Source organism: Emys orbicularis, chromosome 3 (genome assembly GCF_028017835.1).
Source record: "Emys orbicularis isolate rEmyOrb1 chromosome 3, rEmyOrb1.hap1, whole genome shotgun sequence".
NCBI classification, from domain to species: Eukaryota; Metazoa; Chordata; order Testudines; family Emydidae; genus Emys; species Emys orbicularis.
The window spans coordinates 131,773,264-131,795,532 of NC_088685.1; the positions used below are offsets into that span (position 1 = coordinate 131,773,264).

The window sequence follows — 22,269 nt, forward strand, 5'->3', positions numbered from 1 at the left end:
AAAGATCTGATTGAGTATCTGAGAATCCAACTCTCACTTGTAGTCCTGAAACTCCCACACAGACCTTGTTTGGGTCTTTCCATCAACCGAGAGAATCGCAAACTTGACAAGGGACCAACACCAGCTTGCTCAGACTGTGTTTGTTTGGAGTCTAAACAGTCCTGAGCCAGCCCTGGAAACATCAAAGGTGTAGCCTGGCACAAAGTGTCACAAAGGTACATGCTGCCATGTGTCTGAGCAGTTGAAGAAAATTTCTTATTGATGTTTGTGGGCTGATTTGAATCTTTGAGATTAAAGCTGTTAACATCAGGAACCTGACAGTGGGCAGGTAAGCCCTGGCTGATATTGCATCTAAGGAGGCCCCTATAAACTCTACCCATTGCACCAGGGTCAAAATAGATTTCTTGATGTTGACCTGCAACCCTAACTCACAGAACAGGGACCTTGCTCTCCTTACTGCAGAGAGAACCTCACTGAAGATTGGCCCTTGAGTAGCCAGTCATCTAGACAGACATATAGTTATCCCCAGTTGTTCGAGGTAAGCTGCAACCCCTGCTAACATCTTCCAGAACACCCTGGGGGCAGAAGAGAGACCAAATGGGAGCACTCAATACTGACAGTGATCTTGATCATCAAAAAGCAAAGGAACGCTTGAGATGGATGAATGGTGATATGAAAATAGGTGTCCTGAAGATCAAGGGCCGACAACCAATACCCCGGTTACAATGATGGAATTATCACTGAGAGAGTCACCATCTTGAATTTTTGAGATTTCAAAAAGTTATTTAGGAGTCTTCGATTTAAAACCGGTCTCCATCCCCCGTTTTTTTTCAGGACCTGGAAACAGTTGGAGTAGAAGCCCCCTCCCTTCTGTGCTGAACTGGAACTTTTCTATAGCTCCTATACGCAGAAGGGAGTCAACTTCCTGACTTAGGAATAACTCATTAGAGGAGTCCCTGATGAGCAACAGGGGAGGTGGGGGAGGGGGGGAGAGGACAGCAGGAAGGGAGGAAAAATGGATAGAGTACCCCAATCTTATAACTGATGGCCGGGGGGAGGTGCTGGCCTGGATCTGATACTGAATGGAGAGAACTTTCCACCATTAAGAGTCAGAGTCTCATCTCTCAATTCTTTACAGGCAAAGCTAGGAAAGCAGAGCAAACGGAGCACTTTTGAGGGACATATGACTCCTCCAAGCAGCGGATGCACTGGGAATATCCGTCACTGACAAGGAGAGCTTTCTGGCAAGAGAGGCAGCGTTTGAAGCCTAGAGAGCCTGGCATACTCTAGAGCAACAGTGATCTGAGGAGAAGGGGGAAGGAATTGAGACTAACCCTTCAAAATACAAGCTAGTTAGCTCACTAGGTACATAGATAAGTAGGAAGGGTAATTAGTTTGTAGTTTTGAACAGAAAGGCACTGTCAAGGCTGTATCCCCACTTTGAACTTTAGGGTACAAGTGTGGGGGCCTGCATGAGGACTTAAGCTTAACTACCAGCTCCATTTCTCTTTTGTGGGCCTCCTCTTTGGCTTTCTTTTCTCTTTCATGGGCCTCCTCTTTGGCTTTTTCCAGCTCCATCTCTCTCTTGTGGGCCTCCTCTTTGGCTTTCTCTTCTCTTTCATTCTGCTCTGTTTTAAGTTTTTTAATTTGAAGCAGTCTCTGATGTTTTCTTTCATTTTCTTCTGCTTCTAGTTTGGCCAGTTTTATTTTGTTAGCTACTTTTTTGGTAGTCATTTTCCTGTTTTCTTGTGCTGGGTCACACCCCTCTGCAGTTGACTGAAACTGGGATGTACTCAGCTCTGGCTGCTGCTGAGTTAACAGAGACTTTCTAACTAGCTACTCACGAGGATGTAAAAAGAAAAAAAAACAATTCAGCTTGTAACTTCCTTTTACTAGTCAAAGTTTGCTCACTTTGAACCCTTCTCTTAACAAAGGCTCTTGTTAAAAAAACTTAACACCTCTGCCTTCAGGCAAGGAGAGATAAGATATGCATCTACCTTCAGCTCTGCTTTCCAAGCAGCTAGAAGGGAAAAAAAATCTTACTGGCTTTTGGGTTTAAAACGATCCCACCTCTGCCACCATGTCAAGGCTGTATTCCCACTTTGAACTTTAGGGTACAAGTGTGGGGGCCTGCATGAGGACTTCTAAGCTTAACTACCAGCTTAGTTCTGGTCCGCTGCCACCATTCCCTTCCCTGGGAAGCTTTTAGAAACTTCTCACCAATTCCCTGGTGAATACAGATCCAAACTCCTTGGATCTTAAACAAGGAGAATTTGACCCTTCCCCCCCTCCTTCCTTTCACCAACTCCTGGTGAATACAGATCCAAACCCCCTTGGATCTTTAAAACAAGGAGAAATCAATCAGGTTCTTAAAAAGAAGGCTTTTAATTAAAGAAAAAGGTAAAAATCATCTCTGTAAAATCAATATGGAAAATAACTTTACAGGGTAATAAAACTTAAAGAGCTCAGAGGACCCCCCTCTGTCTTAGGTTCAAAGTACAGCAAACAAAGATAAACACTCTAGTAAAAGGTACATTTACAAGTTGAGAAAACAAAGTAAAACTAAGACGCCTTGCCTGGCTTTTTACTTACAAGTTTGAAATATGAGAGAGACTTGTTTAGAAAGATGGGGAGAACCTGGATTGATGTCTGGTCCCTCTCAGTCCCAAGAGCGAACAACCCCTTAAACAAAAAGCACAAACAAAAGCCTTTCCCCCCCCAAGATTTGAAAGTATCTTGTCCCCTTATTGGTCCTTTGGGTCAGGTGTCAGCCAGGTTACCCGAGCTTCTTAACCCTTTACAGGTAAAAGGATTTTGGAGTCTCTGGCCAGGAGGGATTTTATAGTACTGTACACAGGAGAGCTGTTACCCTTCCCTTTATATTTATGACAGGCACACTAACAATCTGTCTCAGGACGAAGCAGCAGAGAAGGAACTGAGGGTGGTTCGACTGCACAGCCCTATATAGTCTCAGTGCTGGGCAGGAGGATGTGTAGAGTGCACGCATGGGCCAAATGGGCTCTACCACCAAAAATCTCTGATCAAAGGTTCATGGAATATAAACACATCTGAAGTGGAGCACCTATGGGGACACTACTAGAACCATGAAATATTTGAAACCATCCCATACCTTGCAATAACTGAAAGCCCCTTCTCCTTTCCACATAAGAGAAAATCACTCTGCTGAGATCTCATCAAAGCAGCAAGGTTAATCTCCAGCAAAGCAATCGTATTTTCAAACATCGAGGTAAGCAAGCAGAAAACCTGCAGTGACAAGACCATGATGTAACATTCCCCTCACTTCAAATTAAGCTATAACTCTAGATAAACATTATTGATGACAGCAGAAAGTGAGGGATTATTCAATGCCATTCATGAAAACTGCAAATAAACCAGTAACTGTTAGATGGATTAGATCCACCCGAATAAAATCAAAGGGTTAAGCAGTACTCAGGAGGGCAGCCATTGTCTTCCTAAACATATGTTCAAACTGGTTAAGGAACTTAATTGCACCCCAAACTGGCCTGCATACCTGGGGTGAAGTGATACCACAGAAGTAGCATGAAAAGGAAGTGTATCTAGGAGGAAATTCTGTGGGTCTTCAAGGAAGTGAATTTATATCAAGATCCTGGGCTGCAGGGATGAGTGAGCAGAAGTCATCTTTAAAACAAAAACGCTCCTGTTTTTAAGTAGGAATAAGGCCCTTGGCTCAGTTCACAGTCCTGTGGGCAACAAGCACTGCAGCAAATAGGCCATACCAGCAGGAAAAACTCACATGCCCTAAGTAACAGGTCATGCTTTCTTGATGTGGTGCACAAGCTGCCACATCATCAAATAACTTTCAGAGCTCTCTCAAAAGGATTGGAAGGGATCCTGCCCTGCAGCTTGCTTGGGAACAGGGCTGGCCTTACCATGAGGCAAACTGAGGTGGCCACCTCAGGTGTCAGACTGTGGTGGGGTGCCACTAGGACCCAGAGTGTAGAAAATTGTGTCTGCTGGTGGTGCATATGTATCCTCTCTGCTCTAGATGCACAGAGATGGTGGAGTGCTGTGCTGGAGGAAGGAGGGCACAAGAGACATAACAGGTAGGCAGGAGAAAAGGTGAGCAGGAATAACAGAAAGCAGCAGGAGCTGCAGGGAGAGAGAGGAGAAGGAGGAGCCTCTTATGTACCTCTCTAGCACCCCCAGGAGCCTGGACTGATTAACGCCAGCTTCTCAGGGAGCTTCCTTTTTCCTGCGGCTTCCCTGAACCCATTTGAGGAGAACAGTCAACTGAAGTAGTAGGAGCCAGTTAGGCCCTTAAGACACTGATATCTTCCCTCACTCAGGCCCTCCTACCAGCCTGCTTATTTGTCCCCTTCAATTGAGTGTTGAGAGCCACTATAGCTGGCACAGAACAGCAGTCATGAGTGAAAGAAGAAAACACCCCTCTGGGGCAGCATTCAGAAAAAGAAAGCAAGCAAAGGAAGCTTTTCTATCTAAGCAGGAAGGAGCTCTCCTGAGATACATAGACACAGATGTTCACGGGGAGCCTTCTGGCCCCAGTGAGGATGTGAATGGTGAGGAGATGCCTGATCGTCCAGTTAGTCAGAGTGCAGGTGACATGGCAGCTACTGCAGCATCCATATCTCCATCTCAAATGGATGTAACCATGCACATTCCTGAAGAAAAGTGTAGATCAGAGAAGAGTGTGGTGGAGGCGCAAGAAACAGCTGTGCTGAGTTTAGTTCCTTAAGTCTAGATGATCCAGGACTGGGGACCCACTTGAGCAGTAGCCTGAGGGACTTCCTTGTACCGCATGGGCCACAGCAAGTGAAAAATTTCATGTTCCCCAAAGACAATGAAAATAGAAGTTTCCATCCAACACATTACTGGCATGAAATCTCCAATGGTGACGACGTGGAGAGGCCATGGCTTATGTACTCAAAAACCCAGAATGCTGCATACTGTTTTTGTTGCAAACTGTTCCAGTATAATGTTCCAGCCACATTGGGTTCTACAGGAACAAAGGACTGGAAAAATCTGGCTAGAAATCTGGCATGCCATGAGAAGGCAGCAAATCACCAGAGAGCATTCCATAGCTGGAAAGAGCTTGAGATGAGACTAAGGTTAAAGGCCACCACAGATGATCAGCATCAAGAGAAGATTGCATCAGAGTCTCTTTACTGGCAAAATGTTCTGAAAAGGCTCATTGCCATTGTAAGAATGCTTGCTACCCAAAACCTAGCACTGAATGGCACTTCAGATCAGCTGTATGTGCCAAACAATGGAAACTTCCTTAAAATTGTGGAGCTGATGGCTGAATTTGATGCTGTACTCCAGGAGTATCTAAGAAGAGTCACCACCCAAGAAATGTACACACACCACTACCTTGGAAAAACAATTCAAAATGAGATCATACAGTTTCTGGCAATAAAAGTCAAACAGAAGATTGTGGCAGATCTGAAGTCAGCAAGATATTACTTTGTTATTCTGGACTGCACACCTGACATCAGCCAGATGAAACAAATGACTTTAATGGTGCATTTTGTAACAACAACAACAGAACCTAGTGAAAATGTCCCTGCAATGGTGACTGTCAGAGAGCATTTTCTAGAATTTATTGACATTGATGATACTACAGGAGCTGGTATGACAAATGTGCTTCTTAAAAAGCTGGAAGATATGGGAATTGAGATAGCTAACATGAGAGGTCAGGGCTACGATAATGGTGCCAACATGAGAGGAAAGAACAGAGGAGTGCAGACACGGATCCCAGAGTTAAACCCTCGAGCTTTTTTTGTCCCATGCAGTTCTCATTCATTGAACTTGGTGGTCAGTGATGCAGCATCAGCTTCTAGTGAGGCTGCTGAAATTTTTAATGTAATTCAAAGCATCTATGTATTTTTCTCTGCATCAACTCATCGATGGCAAATTTTGAAGCAACATCTGGGAACATCCTCTCTGACACTGAAACCACTTAGTTCCACATGATGGGAAAGTTGAGTGGAGGCGATAAAGCCTATCAAACACCTAATTGGGAAGATAGAGGATGCCATAGTTGCCATTATGGAGGATAATGCTATGACAGGAACTGTTCGTGGGAGAACAGTGGCAGAGGGAAACATACATAACTTCGAATTTCTGTGTGGCTTAGTGTTGTGGCATGACATACTGTTTGAAATAAATGTTGTAAGCAAGAGACTCCAAGATGTTGACCTTGATATATCTGGAGCAATGGAACAACTGGACAAAGCAAAGTCATACCTACAGTCTTACCAGTCAGATGAGGGATTTCAAAACATTCTGAAGAGTGCACATAAGTTGGCAGAGGAACTTCACACTGAAGCTATTTTCCCACCCATTCAAGAATACAAGAGTCACCGAAGAAGACGACATTTTGATTACAAGACACGGGATAATCCCATAAGAGACCCCAAACAACAATTCAAAGTTGAATTCTTTAACCAGGTGCTAGATTGTGCAATACAGTCACTTGAATGTTTCATGCAGCTCAAGGAACACAGCAGTATATTTGGGATGTTGTATGATATTCCAAAACTCCTCACTATACCTGAAGAAGACCTACACCAGCAATGCAGGGCACTAGAGACAGTGTTGACACATGATGACATGCGTGATATTAATGCGAGTGATTTAGGTGATGAACTGAAAGCCCTTTCAAGATACATTTCAGCAGGATCAACTCCAAAGGCTGTTCTGGAATATATGTGCACAAATAAGATGACCACCCTCTTTCCAAATGCTTTTGTTGCTCTGCGCATACTTCTAACACTTCCTGTAACAGTTGCCAGTGGAGAACGCAGCTTCTCCAAGCTGAAGTTAATAAAAACACATCTATGCTCCACAATGACACAGGAGAGGCTGGTCGGCCTTGCAACCATCTCAATAGAGCATGAGCTGGCCCAGACTGTGGACCTTCAGAAAGCAGTTCAAATCTTCGCAACCAAAAAGGCACGGAAAGCATCACTTTGATTATTCAAACAGATAAAAATGCTAGTGTTTACTATGCAGACAAGAAAAGTTACATTTGCTGTTCAGGTGTTACTTAACATTTTTGAACAAGGCATTTTAAGTTGTTAGTTCTCCTTTATTGGGGAGGTAGCAGAGCAGTACCATGAGAGGAGTAGAATAGGAAGAAGGCAGAATTGAGACCTTTCAAAGTTTGGGCCCAAGCGAGGGGGAATGGGGGCATCATTTGAGCTCCCCGCCTCAGGTGCCAAAATGTTGTGGGCCGGCCCTGCTTGGGAAAGAGAGAGGAAGACTTCTTATGTCTTCTTCCCCACCAGAGCACCTGCACCTGCCTCATTTGTTGTTCCTGACATAACTGTCTGAGGTTCATATCAAAAACTAGAAAAATCTATTTAAGTTTTTGTTACTAATAATAGTATATACGTGGTGGGGATTTTAAAGTTACTCATTGACTATACAGTGGAATCATCAACCACCTTCAGTAAAAGTACTATACAATTCACAGCAAGTAAAACAAAATTTATTCAGCATGCTTTCAACATTTTGATAACAAAACTTTAGAAAATAAAGCAGAGAAGTTTAAAAATAATTCAACAGTATTTGCACCATTCACCTGAAAGTTATTGAATACTTAATAACTTGTTTAATAAACATATTAATTGTGTGCTTACCTTCCCATTAACTGCCTTCCTCATTAATGCGCATGATCCAGCAAACTGAATGGTGAGGCCACTGTAATCTTTACCAGAAAAATTGTAAAATTGTATTGTCCCTTTTTTAACAGGAAATTAAATCAGATAAAATATTGGGTGCAAATCACTTCTGTACTAATTTTACACCAGTGTAACTCCATTGTCTTCAGTAAAGATACTCCCAGTTTACATCAGTAAAAATGCAACATGAACAAAGCCATTATGTCTAATAACCATAAATTATAAAATTAGATGCAAATTCATTACTAATCATTACATAACAGTGTGCTAGTGCAACTGATCAGCACAACTAGGAAAAGGGACAGCATGTGAATTATAACCACGTATTGATCAGGAGCCCTGGCTTTCAGCCCTATGCAACCATTTTTGCATACAAATCCTTATATCATTCACATCAGATCAGAGGGAAAAAAATAAATACTTATGAATCATATCAAACTGTAATTAAATATTTTATGATCATACCTTTATAATGTAAAACAGCTTCTAATTCAAAGTTTGCCAAGTTAATTATGAACAAACCAGTAGAGCTTCCTATCCACAAACATCTGGCATTTACAGCAGGAAAACTAATTGTAAACGGAAGAAAAAGAGTTATCTGTACATTTTCCTTTTTATCACTTAAGATACACACAAACTGCTTTGTTCAAGCATTCTATTCCCCATTCCACCACCACACAAACAAAGAAAAATTGCATCCCAAAAAAATGAAACTGGGCATTACAATGTTAAATGGAGATTTTTTGAAAATACAAGTAAATTAGAAAAGTTGACAGGCTTTGAGAAGTAAGAATAGAAATATTTATGATTTTCTGTAACGGCTCAAAATGTTTAGGTTCTGAAAGAGAGAAGCCAAACTAATCATAATACAGTACAAGCAAACAGAAAAGATGAATGGGAAAAAGCAGATGGTGTTTTTAATATGGACTTTTTACTTCTATGTATTTGTTTCTTTTATGGTGGTGACTCAACATTTACTACAATTCCTGAAATATAAAACAGTTACAGCGTGGTAATTTTTTTGTATTTCTAAGATTTCTACTAATGTATTTTCATTTTTAAGTCTTCCTCCTACTCAGATTACTATGACTGGGAAGTTTCTTATCTCGTGGAGTGACATCCTAAGAGTAGAACTGGTCAGAAATTTTCCATTGGAAAATGCTGATTTGATGGAATTGAAATGTTCCAAGGAAACATGCCAGTTCTGCCAACATTTTCAGTGGAAGCCACATATGCTGGCAAGCTGGCCTGCCTGATCTGCCTCCCACCTGCCCACTTGAGTAGGCAGGTTGGCAGAAAATCAGAATCCCCAGCTAGCCTGCTCCCCAGTTGCCCACCTAGTGGGCATGCTGCCTGGCTCCCCAGATGCCCACCTGGCAGGCAGGCTGCCCCAGAATTCTAGCTGGCTGGCTTCTGGGTGGGCTCCCTGTTTTTCTATATTATACCAACTATAACAGAAAATTATCAATTACTAAACAAAATACCAGTTAGACCCATTACAAGTGACCAGGTAGAATACCGGTTGAACAAACCAAGTACCAATTAAAAACAATTAGAATATCAATTACTAATTCTAATACCAAGTAGCCATTGCAGTACTAATTACCAGTTAGCAATTTATATCAAAATATATAATATAATCATAAACATATTTATATTATGACATGTCAAAATACTCAAACATTGAGACTTTTATATTATATTATAAACATATATAACTAAAGTCTAATTGACAGTCAAAACCAAATGATTTTGATAGTATTGAAATAAAATGTAGATAATGTCAAAACAAAATGTCATTTCAATTTATTTGAAACCAAATTAGGGGATTTCGTTCTGCAGGAAGTTTCAAAATGTCTGGGGGTTTTTTTGTTCTGATTCTTAAAATATATATAGACATTTTGGAATTCCTCGCACAACAGGAATTTCAGTTTCTAAACAGGTTTAACTAACAGATATTTGTGAATGCTACTGTCAGACTAATAAGAGGTTAATAAAACAGCAGGCAACTACCAGTTTCTCTTTCACAAAGTTTCTAGTACACAACCTATATGATCTCCACTGATCCTGTGACCAATAGTCCTGGCATTACTCCCTAAATCAGATATCTAGTATCCTGTCATGATTTTGTTCTTACCAAGCAACTATAAGGTGCTCTGCCAAATTTTCTGAATTCTTTTGCTTAAAATTTAGGATATTTTCTATGTACATGTATGTAACGTTCATTTACAAATAATTCTTAAGTATTAATATTGCTGCATACACTTTAGTGAACCACAATAAATGCAAGACCCATTAAGGAGTACGTTATATTGTCATATTTGCATTGTAATAGCCAAATAAAATAGGGGCAAGAACTATACCCCGTGGGGAAAATATTTTCCTGCAGAAAGTTCTCAAATATTTTGCAAAACCTTCTTAGTAAAATCCCAAACTTCTCCAGGTTCTCTCATTCCTCCAATAATATCAAAGCAATGCAGTCAAAATGCACATGTTTTTGGTGGATCTTTGTGGACCACTCTCTTCCTCACTAACATACATTTTTACACATGAAATTGAAGATTTAATAGCAAAGTGTTTTTTCTAGACTGGGTGCTTTGTCAGATCTGCACTTATCCTTTTGCTTTTCAGAGTAAACTATAAGTTCCTTCAGCACCACCCATTAAGAATCTGATCCAGAGCCAACTGGCTTAGGGAATCTTTCCACTGTCATCAATGGGCTTTCTATCAGACCCTAAAAGGAAGACTGAGAAGATTGTACAGTTTTCCAATACTTCAGGAATTAAAAGTCTAAGATGTAATCAGTGAAAATGTAGTAATAAAGTCGCAAAAAAAATAAAAATAAAACCAATGATGCTCCAAGACCCCGTTCAAAATTATAGGAAAAAACAGAAGGCAACCATGAAAGACTGAATGGTGTTCTAACACCAAATTACTGAGACTACTTGTTCAGTAAAATACTACTCAACACGAATAAGGATGACTGAATCTGGCCTGCTATTATCTATTTAAAAAAATAATAATCAGGATTTGCTCTCTTTCTGTTTATTCCCCTCCTTGTGCCACTACCAGAGTTTGGGGAGGGGGGGGGGTGGTAAGAGCACCAAACTGGGTTTAAAATGGAATTTAAAATAAAGAATATAATTTCACCACTTGACAGTGCTAAACCACAATAACACAGTAAGCTTTTTTTTATTATTATTGCATTTTGCAATAATTGAGAGGAACAATGTAAAATCTTTATATAAAAAGAATATATGCAAACACTATGCATATTCATATATACCCTTAATTTTACCCACCTATAACATGAACCCAGCAAAGATAATTTAACTAAAGATATCTTTGGACATAATCAGGATATGAGAAGAGGAGAACTGGCATGAATTAAGGAAAATGCCACCCTAACAAAGCCAGAACAAACCTAGAATGTCCACATGTGTGTTAAGGCAGTAACACTGGCAATTTTATAAAATGAAATCCACTACTCAAACACAGAAGGCAAGGGACCAGACTGATCTGTTGCAATTTCAGCCACTACTCTTATGGAAAGAGCCAAAATTGAACTGCAAGGCAATAATCTCAAAGAATGAGAAATGTGCTTAGGAAAAATATAAAAACTTGTTTATGACAAAGACTAACAATGTTTTGATGTCAAAATAAACAAACACCTGGATCAACATTTTTAAAAAAATTTATTCCAAATAGAGATAAAATTTAGCAAAAGCTTACTTTCACTGCTGGTAACCCGGCAGAGAAAATAAAACTATCAGAGAGGCAGCTGGATTCTATTCCTTTTTTGTACATCAACAAAATAGTTTATAGAGTCCAACTGCAAGGCCAATGAGTTACACCTTTACAGCCCCACTGAGAGCAATGAGATTACACAAGTGTTGCCATGGGCACTGTTTGGCCTGGAGAACTTTTCTCACTGTCAGCAATGCGTGAGAAGGAAAGAACCAAACATGACTTTTAGATACCAAGATGAGTTTGCAGTGCTGGTACACCTCTACCCCTATATAACGCTGTCCTCAGGAGCCAAAAAAATCTTACCGCGTTATAGGTGAAACCGCATTATATCGAACTTGCTTTTATCCGGCAGCCCCGTCCCCCCGGAGCACTGCTTTACCGCATTATATTCGAATTCGTGTTATATCGGGTCGCGTTATATCGGGGTAGAAGTGTACTTGTAAAAAGTTCTTTTCTTTTTAATCTGCAAACAGAGCACTGTTGATTTGGAAACAGAGAGATCATAAAAATGTATCAGAGGGGTAGCCGTGTTAGTCTGGATCTGTAAAAAGCAACAGAGAGTCCTGTGGCACCTTTAAGACTAACAGATGTATTGGAGCATAAGCTTTCGTGGGTGAATACCCACTTTGTCAGATGCATGTCTGACATGCATCTGACAAAGTGGGTATTCACCCACGAAAGCTTATGCTCCAATACATCTGTTAGTCTTAAAGGTGCCACAGGACTCTCTGTTGCTTTTTATCATAAAAATGGAATCTCATAATACCTCTTCAAAAAAAAAAGAATTACTTTTCAGAGTAGAAGCTAATTTTGTATTTTGTAAATTATTTTATATATTCTGCTTAAGTAAGTATAAATTACTAGGGCTTGCATCTCACTGAATGAACAAACTAATGTTACTATTGTATCATGAAATTAGAATAACCAGCAATTAAAGTAATTTGAGAGCCAAAATCAAATTGCTGGGCACGGTTTTCAGCCAAATAGTCAATGATAATTTATTGCACTTACAAGTTTTCTTCTTTGCCTAAATTTATTGATTGGTCACAGTGTTCAATTCTGAGGACTGGCAATGTTGTTTCCACTGTTTCTTCTGGTCTCCTGTCATTTGTGAGGTACAGCTTAGAAAACTTCTGTATTTGATCTAAAGAAGACAGACATCGACTATTATCAGACTAGTGAAATGGATCAAAAGTGACTGAAATGGAATTAAGAAGTAAAAAGGTTAGCACAGTGGTAGCACAATGTACTAGCATGAAGAGGGATCACATCTAGAGGCCTTTGCTCCAGCAGATGGGAATACCAGAGCCAGCACACTAGAAATACTTCATCCCTCTCTGAAACACCACCACTCTATTTTGCTATTTTAGGGTGACTGGTCTCAGAAACCTAGTCCTGTCATTATCAGATGGAAACAGTCACTATGCCGTAGAGACACTGATGTGGGAGGAAAAGCAAATAGCACAAATAAAGATTCTTAGAACTTCAGAGGAATTAACAAATGTTTATTCCAGTTATACAAGTGACAAATAACTCAACAGGACCCAATTCTCCTCTCCTTTGAAGCCTCTGGTAAATCTCTTACTGCCTTCAATGAGAACAGTATCTAATCCACAAAGTACAGCATTTGATATACACAAACAAAGGGCAACCTTTGTCCTCCTAGATACACGTGCTTAACTCCTATTGAATTCAGTGAGAACTGTACATGAAAATCTGAGGGCAGAATTCAACTAATGGTGGTTATAAAGAGAATACATTCAGTAGCATACAATATGAATTAAAGCATAACATAGAAAAGTGTTCTAGAAACATCACAATACCTAATTGTTGTCTAGATTTTCCTGTTTTGCTGTAGAATTTATCTCGCTCTTTCTTTAAGTTTATATGTACCACACAACGGTACTGATGTCCACTGAGCAAACTGAAGATCCAAAGCTGAAGGAGGAGGACAGAATCAGTCAGCATTAGTTTTTTGACACTGACGATAACACTCATTCACAGTGTGGAGTTAATAATTAGGCTGATAAAACACTAAATAACAAATTAATACCATTTACCCCTCACACTGGAGCATCTCATTGCTTAAACAGCATATTTTAGGAAATTTTAATATCACAAGTTCAGAATTTATAACACAAAGCATCAATCACATGTATTCATGTTTTAACAATACCAAGGAAGATTTTCAACGGCCAGAAGGCAGTAAGAAGCCTAACCCCCATTGACTTTCAATGGGAGTTAGGTGTCTAACTGCTGTTTGTACCTTTGAAAATCTCCCCCATCATCTTTATAAAATGTTATAGAAACCTTTGGAAACTTGCATGCGATATCTCATTGGCTCATATATGTCCTTTATTGCTTACACTTTCAGGACACTACAACTGTCTAGCCTTTCATTTTATCCACACTCCTCTGAACTGGTGCAGTGGGTGAATAAAGCATTTTATGGCTATAGCAAGATGTTTTTTAAAAAACAATCTTAAAGATTGACTAAACTACAAATTACCACAGATCTCAATTTGCAAAGATTCCCAGCAAGACTCGCCCATATACTTCTAGCTTAGAATTATGCTGATTGGCCAATAAATAAAAAAATTAATTGATTTTCACACCTCATTTTAAAACAAACTTGCAACTTCTCAGTCTGCATACACAGTATATTCTATTACCGATATGTGATTTTAAACAGCTTCACCAATGTATTTAGAAAAGTTTTTCCATTTAGTTTTAAAGCTCAGTTCTATGCTATCAGTAATCAAAATTAAGGTTTAGAGCAGTGAATTATGCTAATTAAAGTTGTCTTTGTAACAATTCCAAATACAGAGATTGTGACACTTCCTGATACACGGGATGTTCCTAAATGTTTTGATATTTTGACAAAAATTAATGTTTACAGCATTTGCTTGATTCTCACCTGCCCATCAGCACATCCTGTAATAATCTGTTTATTTTCTTCATCAATGAACAGACTTAGCAAAGGAAATGCTGTTTAAAAAAATGCAGTTATTTTTATAATACACATAAATCAGATTTTATATTTAAAAATATGGTGCCAATTCAGTCAATGGGCCATAAGCACATGCTAATGTGCCTTCTCAAATTGTGGTAAAAGAAAACAAAACAGCTCCTTTCATCATGTGTGTATCCTAATTAGAATAAAAATGAGCATAAATAGCATGGAAATGCCATGTATTGTGATTGTCCTAAGAAAATATTAACACAGCATTTATGTAAAAGCTATTACAGTATGCACACACAATGGGAAGATTCCCTTGTGCCATACATAACATCTCATGAATGACAAGAACAAGGTGCTCAGATATAATGGGGACTAGTAGAACATAAAATACCTATATGTACTAAATGAGACGGCATTAATTCAAGCATGTCACTAATACTAACACAGATAAAATGTGCATATGCAATACCTTTAGTTAGGCAAGTTATATTTTACGCAAGTAGGCCAAAAATTTCTAACTTGGCACTAAATCCATATTTTCAGGGATGCTGCAGTTCCCACTGACTTCAAATTTGCAAATTAAGGCCTAGTACTTACCGGCTAACTGTGCTATTTTGAGTATATCAACCCACAAAGGTGGACACTTATTTTTTTCTTAGAGTGAAAGGTGCTTTCCTTTCAAAGGCAGGCATACAAAGAAAGAAAACCATACCTGTTAACACTGCTGATTGGTATATTAGCAATCCAGTACAATAGTCCCAAACCTTTGGAAAAAACGTACATTAAAATGTAAATATTTATTTAGATAATTATGAAAAATAAAATTATAAGAAAATTATATCTGAAGTAAAAAGTAAAACATTGCAAACTGATATAAACTATAAATCTACATCAAGTGATGAATCTAGAGAAATACAGACATTAAAAAAGGCAATGAGTAGACAGGGTTCTGTTCAACATACTCCTTATGAGATGCATTTGTTCACTACACAGTTTAAGCCTGGTAAAACGTGTGTATAGACAAATTTAACTAAATCATTTTATAAACTAATTAAATTAGTGCTATCCTCTTGTCAGGACATATTTAAATGGGTTTAAGAATGCTTTATATCATTTAACTTATGTCAGATCCTCATCACCTTAAGCTAAATCAACATAAAGACATTCAAACTGATTTCGGAGTGGCCACACAAGGAACTTGCACCAGTTTAACCAGTTTCTAAAACAATTTAGTTAAAATCAGTATAACTTTTGGGTGCTGACAAAGCCTAAGCTAGCCATGCACAAATGCAAGTCACAAGCTTCCTTAAGAAATGACATAGCACGTTATGGTTAAAATTTTACTACAAAATGCAATTTTCAACGTTTCCTAACTCAGCTAAATCAAAAAACAATTTTCACTAGAACACTCAGGGCATGTCTACGCTGCAAAATTAAGTCGACTTAGTTAAGTCAAGTCAACACACAGCCACCACAGAAACTAAGTTGGTTGTGCACGTCTACGCTACGGTCCTTGTGTCGGTGGAGCACATCATCACTAGCAGTGCTTTCACTGATGCAGAGAGCTACCTTGGGTAGCTATCCCACTGTTCTTCTACAGCCCATATTTCGTGCCTGTTTTCAAAAGCCTATCAAACCCACGCATTCACCATCTCTACAGAAGCATGAATCCCACACAGTTCTTCACTATTGCAAACACCACGCGCCTGATTCCAGTATTTCCAGAGCCGCTAGAGGAGTCACCATGCAGAATATGACAATTCCTTTCAAATAGCCCTGCTGGAAACCATGGAAAGAAACAATTCCTGGTTGCTGTTGACAGTCATGGAGCAGCTGAACACAGTGGAGTGTCAGTTCTTGTCCCAAGAAACAAGCACTGACTGGTAGGATCGCATCGTTATGGCGAACACTGGCTGCAGAACTTTGGGATGCGCAAGGTCACTTTCCTGGAAGAGTGCAAGGAACTCGCCCCAGCCCTCTGGTGCAGTGACACTAAAATGAGAGCTCCACTGACAGCAGAGAAGCAATAATAAGTCAAAACAACAAAAATTTTCACTGAACAAAAAGTTACAAAAGAATTTTATTCAGAAATGTCCAAATGAAATGAAACGAAACATTTTATTTCAGTGTGTTTAACTGACTTGGAACATTATGTTGAGAGTTAGTTTGACATTAAACTGCATCTTCCTCAGGTAACACAGTACCTCGTGGGACCTGTCTCATGCTCCAATTTTTCCCTATGGGTTGGGCTCCCCAGCCAGACTACATTTCCCTATCACGTAACTTGATCAAAGGGCAGACCACAGTGCATCATGGAAGATGTAGTCTGCCAAGCAACCTGCCCATAGGAGAGAATGGGGGTATGAAGCACCCAAACTAAAACTCCCATGAGGCACTGCAGCAGCATAGGAAGATGCAGTTTCATTTCACATTGGTCAACATCAAACTTTTCGGTTCAGTTAAACAAACTGAAATATTTCAATCAGGGTCAAACTGACCTGACGCAAAATATTTAATTTAGATTTTGCTGATGGAAAATTCTGATTTTGTGGAAACTGCATTTTTTCCTTCAAAAAATCATTTTGATGGAAATTCCCAACCAGTTCAACTAAGGAGCAGGGAATCAATGGGTATTTGTTTTATATCATCTTGATTAAATATCAATGTTGATAAACACTAAGTAATGCACATCAGAAAACATAATTCCAACTACACATACAAAATGACGGGTCTAAATTAGCTGTTTCCATTCAAGAAGGAGAACATAAGAACATAAGAACATAAGAAAGGCCGTACTGGGTCAGACCAAAGGTCCATCTAGCCCAGTATCTGTCTACCGACAGTGGCCAATGCCAGGTGCCCCAGAGGGAGTGAACCTAACAGGCAATGATCAAGTGATCTCTCTCCTGCCATCCATCTCCATCCTCTGACGAACAGAGGCTAGGGACACCATTCTTACCCATCCTGGCTAATAGCCATTTATGGACTTAGCCACCATGAATTTATCCAGTCCCCTTTTAAACATTGTTATAGTCCTAGCCTTCACAACCTCCTCAGGTAAGGAGTTCCACAAGTTGACTGTGCGCTGCGTGAAGAAGAACTTCCTTTTATTTGTTTTAAACCTGCTGCCTATTAATTTCTTTTGGTGACCCCTAGTTCTTGTATTATGGGAATAAGTAAATAACTTTTCCTTATCCACTTTCTCAACATCACTCATGATTTTATATACCTCTATCATGTCCCCCCTTAGTCTTCTCTTTTCCAAACTGAAGAGTCCTAGCCTCTTTAATCTTTCCTCATATGGGACCCTCTCTAAACCCTTAATCATTTTAGTTGCTCTTTTCTGAACCTTTTCTAGTGCTAGAATATCTTTTTTGAGGTGAGGAGACCACATCTGTACACAGTATTCGAGATGTGGGCGAACCATGGATTTATATAAGGGCAATAATATATTCTCAGTCTTATTCTCTATCCCCTTTTTAATGATTCCTAACATCCTGTTTGCTTTTTTGACCGCCTCTGCACACTGCGTGGACATCTTTAGAGAACTATCCACGATGACGCCAAGATCTTTTTCCTGACTCGTTGTAGCTAAATTAGCCCCCATCATGTTGTATGTATAGTTGGGGTTATTTTTTCCAATGTGCATTACTTTACATTTATCCACATTAAATTTCATTTGCCATTTTGTTGCCCAATCACTTAGTTTTGTGAGATCTTTTTGAAGGAGATCTTGGAGTCACTGTGGATAGTTCTCTGAAAACATCTGCTCAATTTGCCGTGGCAGCCAAAAAAGCTAACAGAATGTTAGGAACCATTAGGGAAAGTATCAATAATCGGACAGAAAATATAATGCCACACTATCAATACTTTGTGCATTTCAGGTTGTCCCATATCAAAAAAGATATATTAGAATTGGAAAAAGTATAGAGAAGGGAAATAAAGTTCCTGGAGGATAGGTCCATCCATGGATATTAGCCAAGATGGTCAGGTACTCAGTCCCATGCTCTAGGCATCCCTAAACCTCTGACTGCCAGAAGTTGGGACTAGACCACAGTGGAAGGATCTCTAAATACATTGCCATGTTCTATTCATTCCTTCTGAAGCATCTAACACCAGCCACTGTTAGAAGATCGTATACTGGGCTAGATGGTCCACTGATCTGACCCAGTATGGCCATTCTTATGTTAAACATTTAAAGGGGGAAATGCCCATTTTACTCCAATAGACTACATGTGTTAAAAGTAGAGTATAATTTCCTTACCTTAAAGCTTCTGTCTTCAGAGACTGATATAAGCATATTTCTCTCCCAGGTGCAAAACTCAGCTGCAGTCACTGGAGCCAGATGGCCTTCCAACTCAGTTAATATAGCCTCATTCTGTGATTAGTTGAACAAGAAAGAAAAGTAGATCAAACTTAAAAATAAAAGTTTCATTTGTTCTGACTTAAGTAATTAAAACATACCACTACAAAAAGAATGTCAAATTGGGGCACATTATACTATTTAACTTACACCTGTTTTCTTACCCCCAAATGTATTGTATCCCTGGCAAAAATCACTGTCTATTGTATTCCCTTCTCCAACCATAACATATAAAAATGCTTTCACGTTCATCTATAAATGTCTCTGTTATCCTCAATGGATTTACACACCCTTATTATTTGTGCTAATGTTTTTCCCAGTAATGAGAATAAATCAACATGCCTGTATTTTTTTTCCTTCCTCCCGTTCCCCCTCCCAACTTCTTAAAGGCTGATACCACGCTATATTTTTCTTGGCACCAATTCTGCTCTCAAAATCATGTAATAATTGTTTACCATTTATTTCCAGTGTTAATCTAGGTCACAACAAAGTTATAGAGGCACTGCAACTCCATCAAGTTTTACTGAGTTCTATTTTGCACTTAAATAGGGGATTCAACCTCTGTTTCGTATGAAAAATTCAGTGTATCCTCTCCAAAGAAAACTCACCTTTGCATTTAACATATATATCCGATTTCCAGCACATACTGCCACAGCCTGGTCATCTGGACTAAATCGTACATAAAGCACCATTCCCAAAAGAGTTCCTATAACAATTCCTCGAGGCATTAACCCTATAGTAATTTTAAAAGATTAGTATTGTGTCATAAAAACAAAAATTCAAACACTTCAATATAGTATTAAATTTAAAGCATAACTATAAATTTAGTAACTGAATGGCTACTACAGGTCAATAGCCACTCAAAAGTTATGTGTTGAGCTTTTCATTTAAAACAGGACTTTATTCCCTTTATTTCACTCTTTAATTTCACTCTTTCATCTCCAAATTTATAATTAACATTCAGGAGACAACTTCTAGGGAAGCTTCTGAATAAATTGTTTGCTCAATTTTATATTAAAAACATTTAAGTCATCCAGTTTTCAAATTTAGCCCAAAATAGCTTGCCATTTTTTGTCTTTTTATAACAGAATATTGGGGGGGGGGGGAATTAATTTGTGTATCTATAGCAGGAAGGTCTCATGACCAGCTTGCCTAGTGGTCAGATCATCGCTTTACAGTTTCTGCTGCTCTAGTTGTCCGAGAGGGCACCAGCTGTGGTCTCAATCACCCCCTTGTGCTGCCATTACTCCCCCAGAGCTTGGTTACTACAAGGGAGCCAGGTGGAAGGTGGCCCAAGGTAGGGGAACCCAGGCCCACCCACTCCACCAGATCCCATGGCCCTAGGGTATATCAAAGTGCCCAGCTCCAGTTACCGAGCGACACCAAATTAGGTTTCCCCTTGGGTCACTTCCTACTAGTCTGAACCTCCTCAGCTTGGGGCGTGATTACTGGTTTAGCAGACTCTCCTCAGTCTGTCTGGGTTCGGTCAATTTTTCTTAAGGCTTTCAACTCCCCAAGGAGAGGAGGGGGCACCCAAGTCCCTCTTGCTAGCACAGCCTTCACAAAGCTGTTGCCACTCCCTTCACAGCTCTCAGCATCAGCCTCGCTTCCTGGTTCCATATGCGGCTCACTCCCCACTTTCTCCTGGGCTACCAGTGCTCTTTTAAACTTTTCCTCCACTGGGAATACGCCTTGCACCTGTTGAAGGGCAGGAACTCCCTAGCCCTTGAACACCTTCTGCACCCCAACCCCCTGCCCGGAGTCCCCTCCCACACCCAAACTCCCTCCTGGAGCCCACATCCCATGTACCCCCAACCCCCTGCCCCAGCCTGCTCGTGTATTCCAAACCCCTCATCCCTAGCCTCAGCCCAGAGCCCACACCCCTGGCTGGAGCCCTCACCCCCACACCCCAGCCCCCTACCCTAGCCCTGAGCCCCCTCCCTCACGCAAACTCCCTCCCGAAGCCCACACCAGGGCCGCCCGGGGGGAGGGGAGCAAGTGGAGTAATTTGCCCTGGGCCCCGCAGGGGCCCCCAGCCCCGCCTCCGCCTTCCCCCATCCCCCGGCGCCTCAGTGTGCTGCGTCAGGAGCGGCCCTGAACAGCGCTGCAGCGGCGTGGCCGCAGCTCCTCCCACTGAGTCAGAGCCGCGTGGTAAGGGGGCGGGGCTGTGAGCTCCAGTCCTGCCGGAGCCATGCCACTGCAGCGCTGTCCGGGGGGAGGGCAGCCAGGACCGCCCAGAGGATTCAAGGGGTCTGGGGTCTTCGGCGGCAGGGGGCCCCCGCCGCCGAACTGCCACCGAAGACCAGGAGCGAAAGAAGCTCCGGGGGCCCGGGCCCCACGAGAGTTTTCTGGGTCCCCCAGAGCGAGTGAAGGACCCCACTCCAGGGGCCCCGAAAAACTCTCATGGGGGCCCCTGCGGGGCCTGGGGCAAATTGCCCCACTTGCCCCCCCCCCCCCCCCGGGCGGCCCTGAGGGCAGCTCCTGGACATGGCGCTCTGAGGCTCCGAGAGAGGGGAGAGGCGGCGGTAACCCAAGAGCGGCCCTGGACAGCGCTGCGGGGGGGGGGGGGGGGGGAGAGACAGTCAGGGGACGGGGAACGGGGGGTTGGATCGTGGGCGTTCCGGGAGTCTGTCAGGACTCGGCGGGGGGGTGGATAGGGGTCGGGGCAGTCAGGGAACGGGGAAGTTGGTGGGGGGTGGGGTTCCAGGGGAGTGATTGGGGGGGCGATGAGGGGACAAGGAGCAGGATGGGTCAGAGATTCTGAGGGGGGCAGTCGGGGGGTAGGAAGTGGGTGGGGGGTTGGAGGGGGGCAGGGGCAGGCTGTTTGGGGAGACACAGCCTTCCCTACCCTAAAGCTCATTTAGCAGTTTGAGGCTTGCAGACAGCTCTTTAACACAATGAGCCAAGCTGTTATCTTTTCCCTTAGAGCTACCATCCCTTTCACTTCTCAAATGCCAAATTATAGTCTACATTTAATTTCAGTGCCATAGGGAGTTTCAGGTCAGAGGAGGGTAGTTTCATATAAAATTAGCCACTTTAGATTAATAGTGATAGAGCCAAGAGAGCCATGGGGGAGGGATCACATGAGAAGAGCAATATCATACACCACCTACCTCCTTCCCAATCCTACCAAGGGAGACCCCCCCCTCCCCTGCATTCCCCAAGGCTCCAGAGGGGTTAATTCAGTGGTTCTCAAACTTTTGTACTGGTGACCCCTTTCACATAGCAAACCTCTGAGTGAGGCCCCCCTTATAAATTAAAAACACTTTTTTATATATTTAACACTATTATAAATGCTGGAGGCAAAGCAGGGTTTGAGGTGGAGGCTGACAGCTCGCGACCCCCAGTAATAACATCGTGACCCCCTGAGGGGTCCCAACCCCCAGTTTGAGAACTCCTGGGTTAATTTAATTTTAGCACCCTGTGTCCATTCACATGCATGTGCTATTTTGAGCATTTCAGTTTTCACAACATAGGCTCATCCCAGATTCTGAAACAAGCTCAAATGC

The 22,269-nt window shown here is 41.2% G+C and overlaps 1 protein-coding gene across 1 annotated transcript in view; it reads right to left on the reverse strand.

Moving 5' to 3' along the window:
- WDR27 (WD repeat domain 27) overlaps positions 1-22,269 on the reverse strand; it is a 110,879-nt gene that overhangs the window by 76,314 nt on the left and 12,296 nt on the right. Inside the window, exons 3-11 of the mRNA XM_065401452.1 lie at positions 19,369-19,493; positions 18,662-18,775; positions 15,110-15,161; positions 14,353-14,423; positions 13,259-13,373; positions 12,447-12,579; positions 8,151-8,254; positions 7,644-7,711; positions 3,131-3,264 (exon numbers count right to left, since the gene is read on the reverse strand). Of these exons, the coding sequence (XP_065257524.1) occupies positions 3,131-3,264; positions 7,644-7,711; positions 8,151-8,254; positions 12,447-12,579; positions 13,259-13,373; positions 14,353-14,423; positions 15,110-15,161; positions 18,662-18,775; positions 19,369-19,493 (916 nt within the window). The remainder of the gene's footprint in view (positions 1-3,130; positions 3,265-7,643; positions 7,712-8,150; positions 8,255-12,446; positions 12,580-13,258; positions 13,374-14,352; positions 14,424-15,109; positions 15,162-18,661; positions 18,776-19,368; positions 19,494-22,269) is intronic.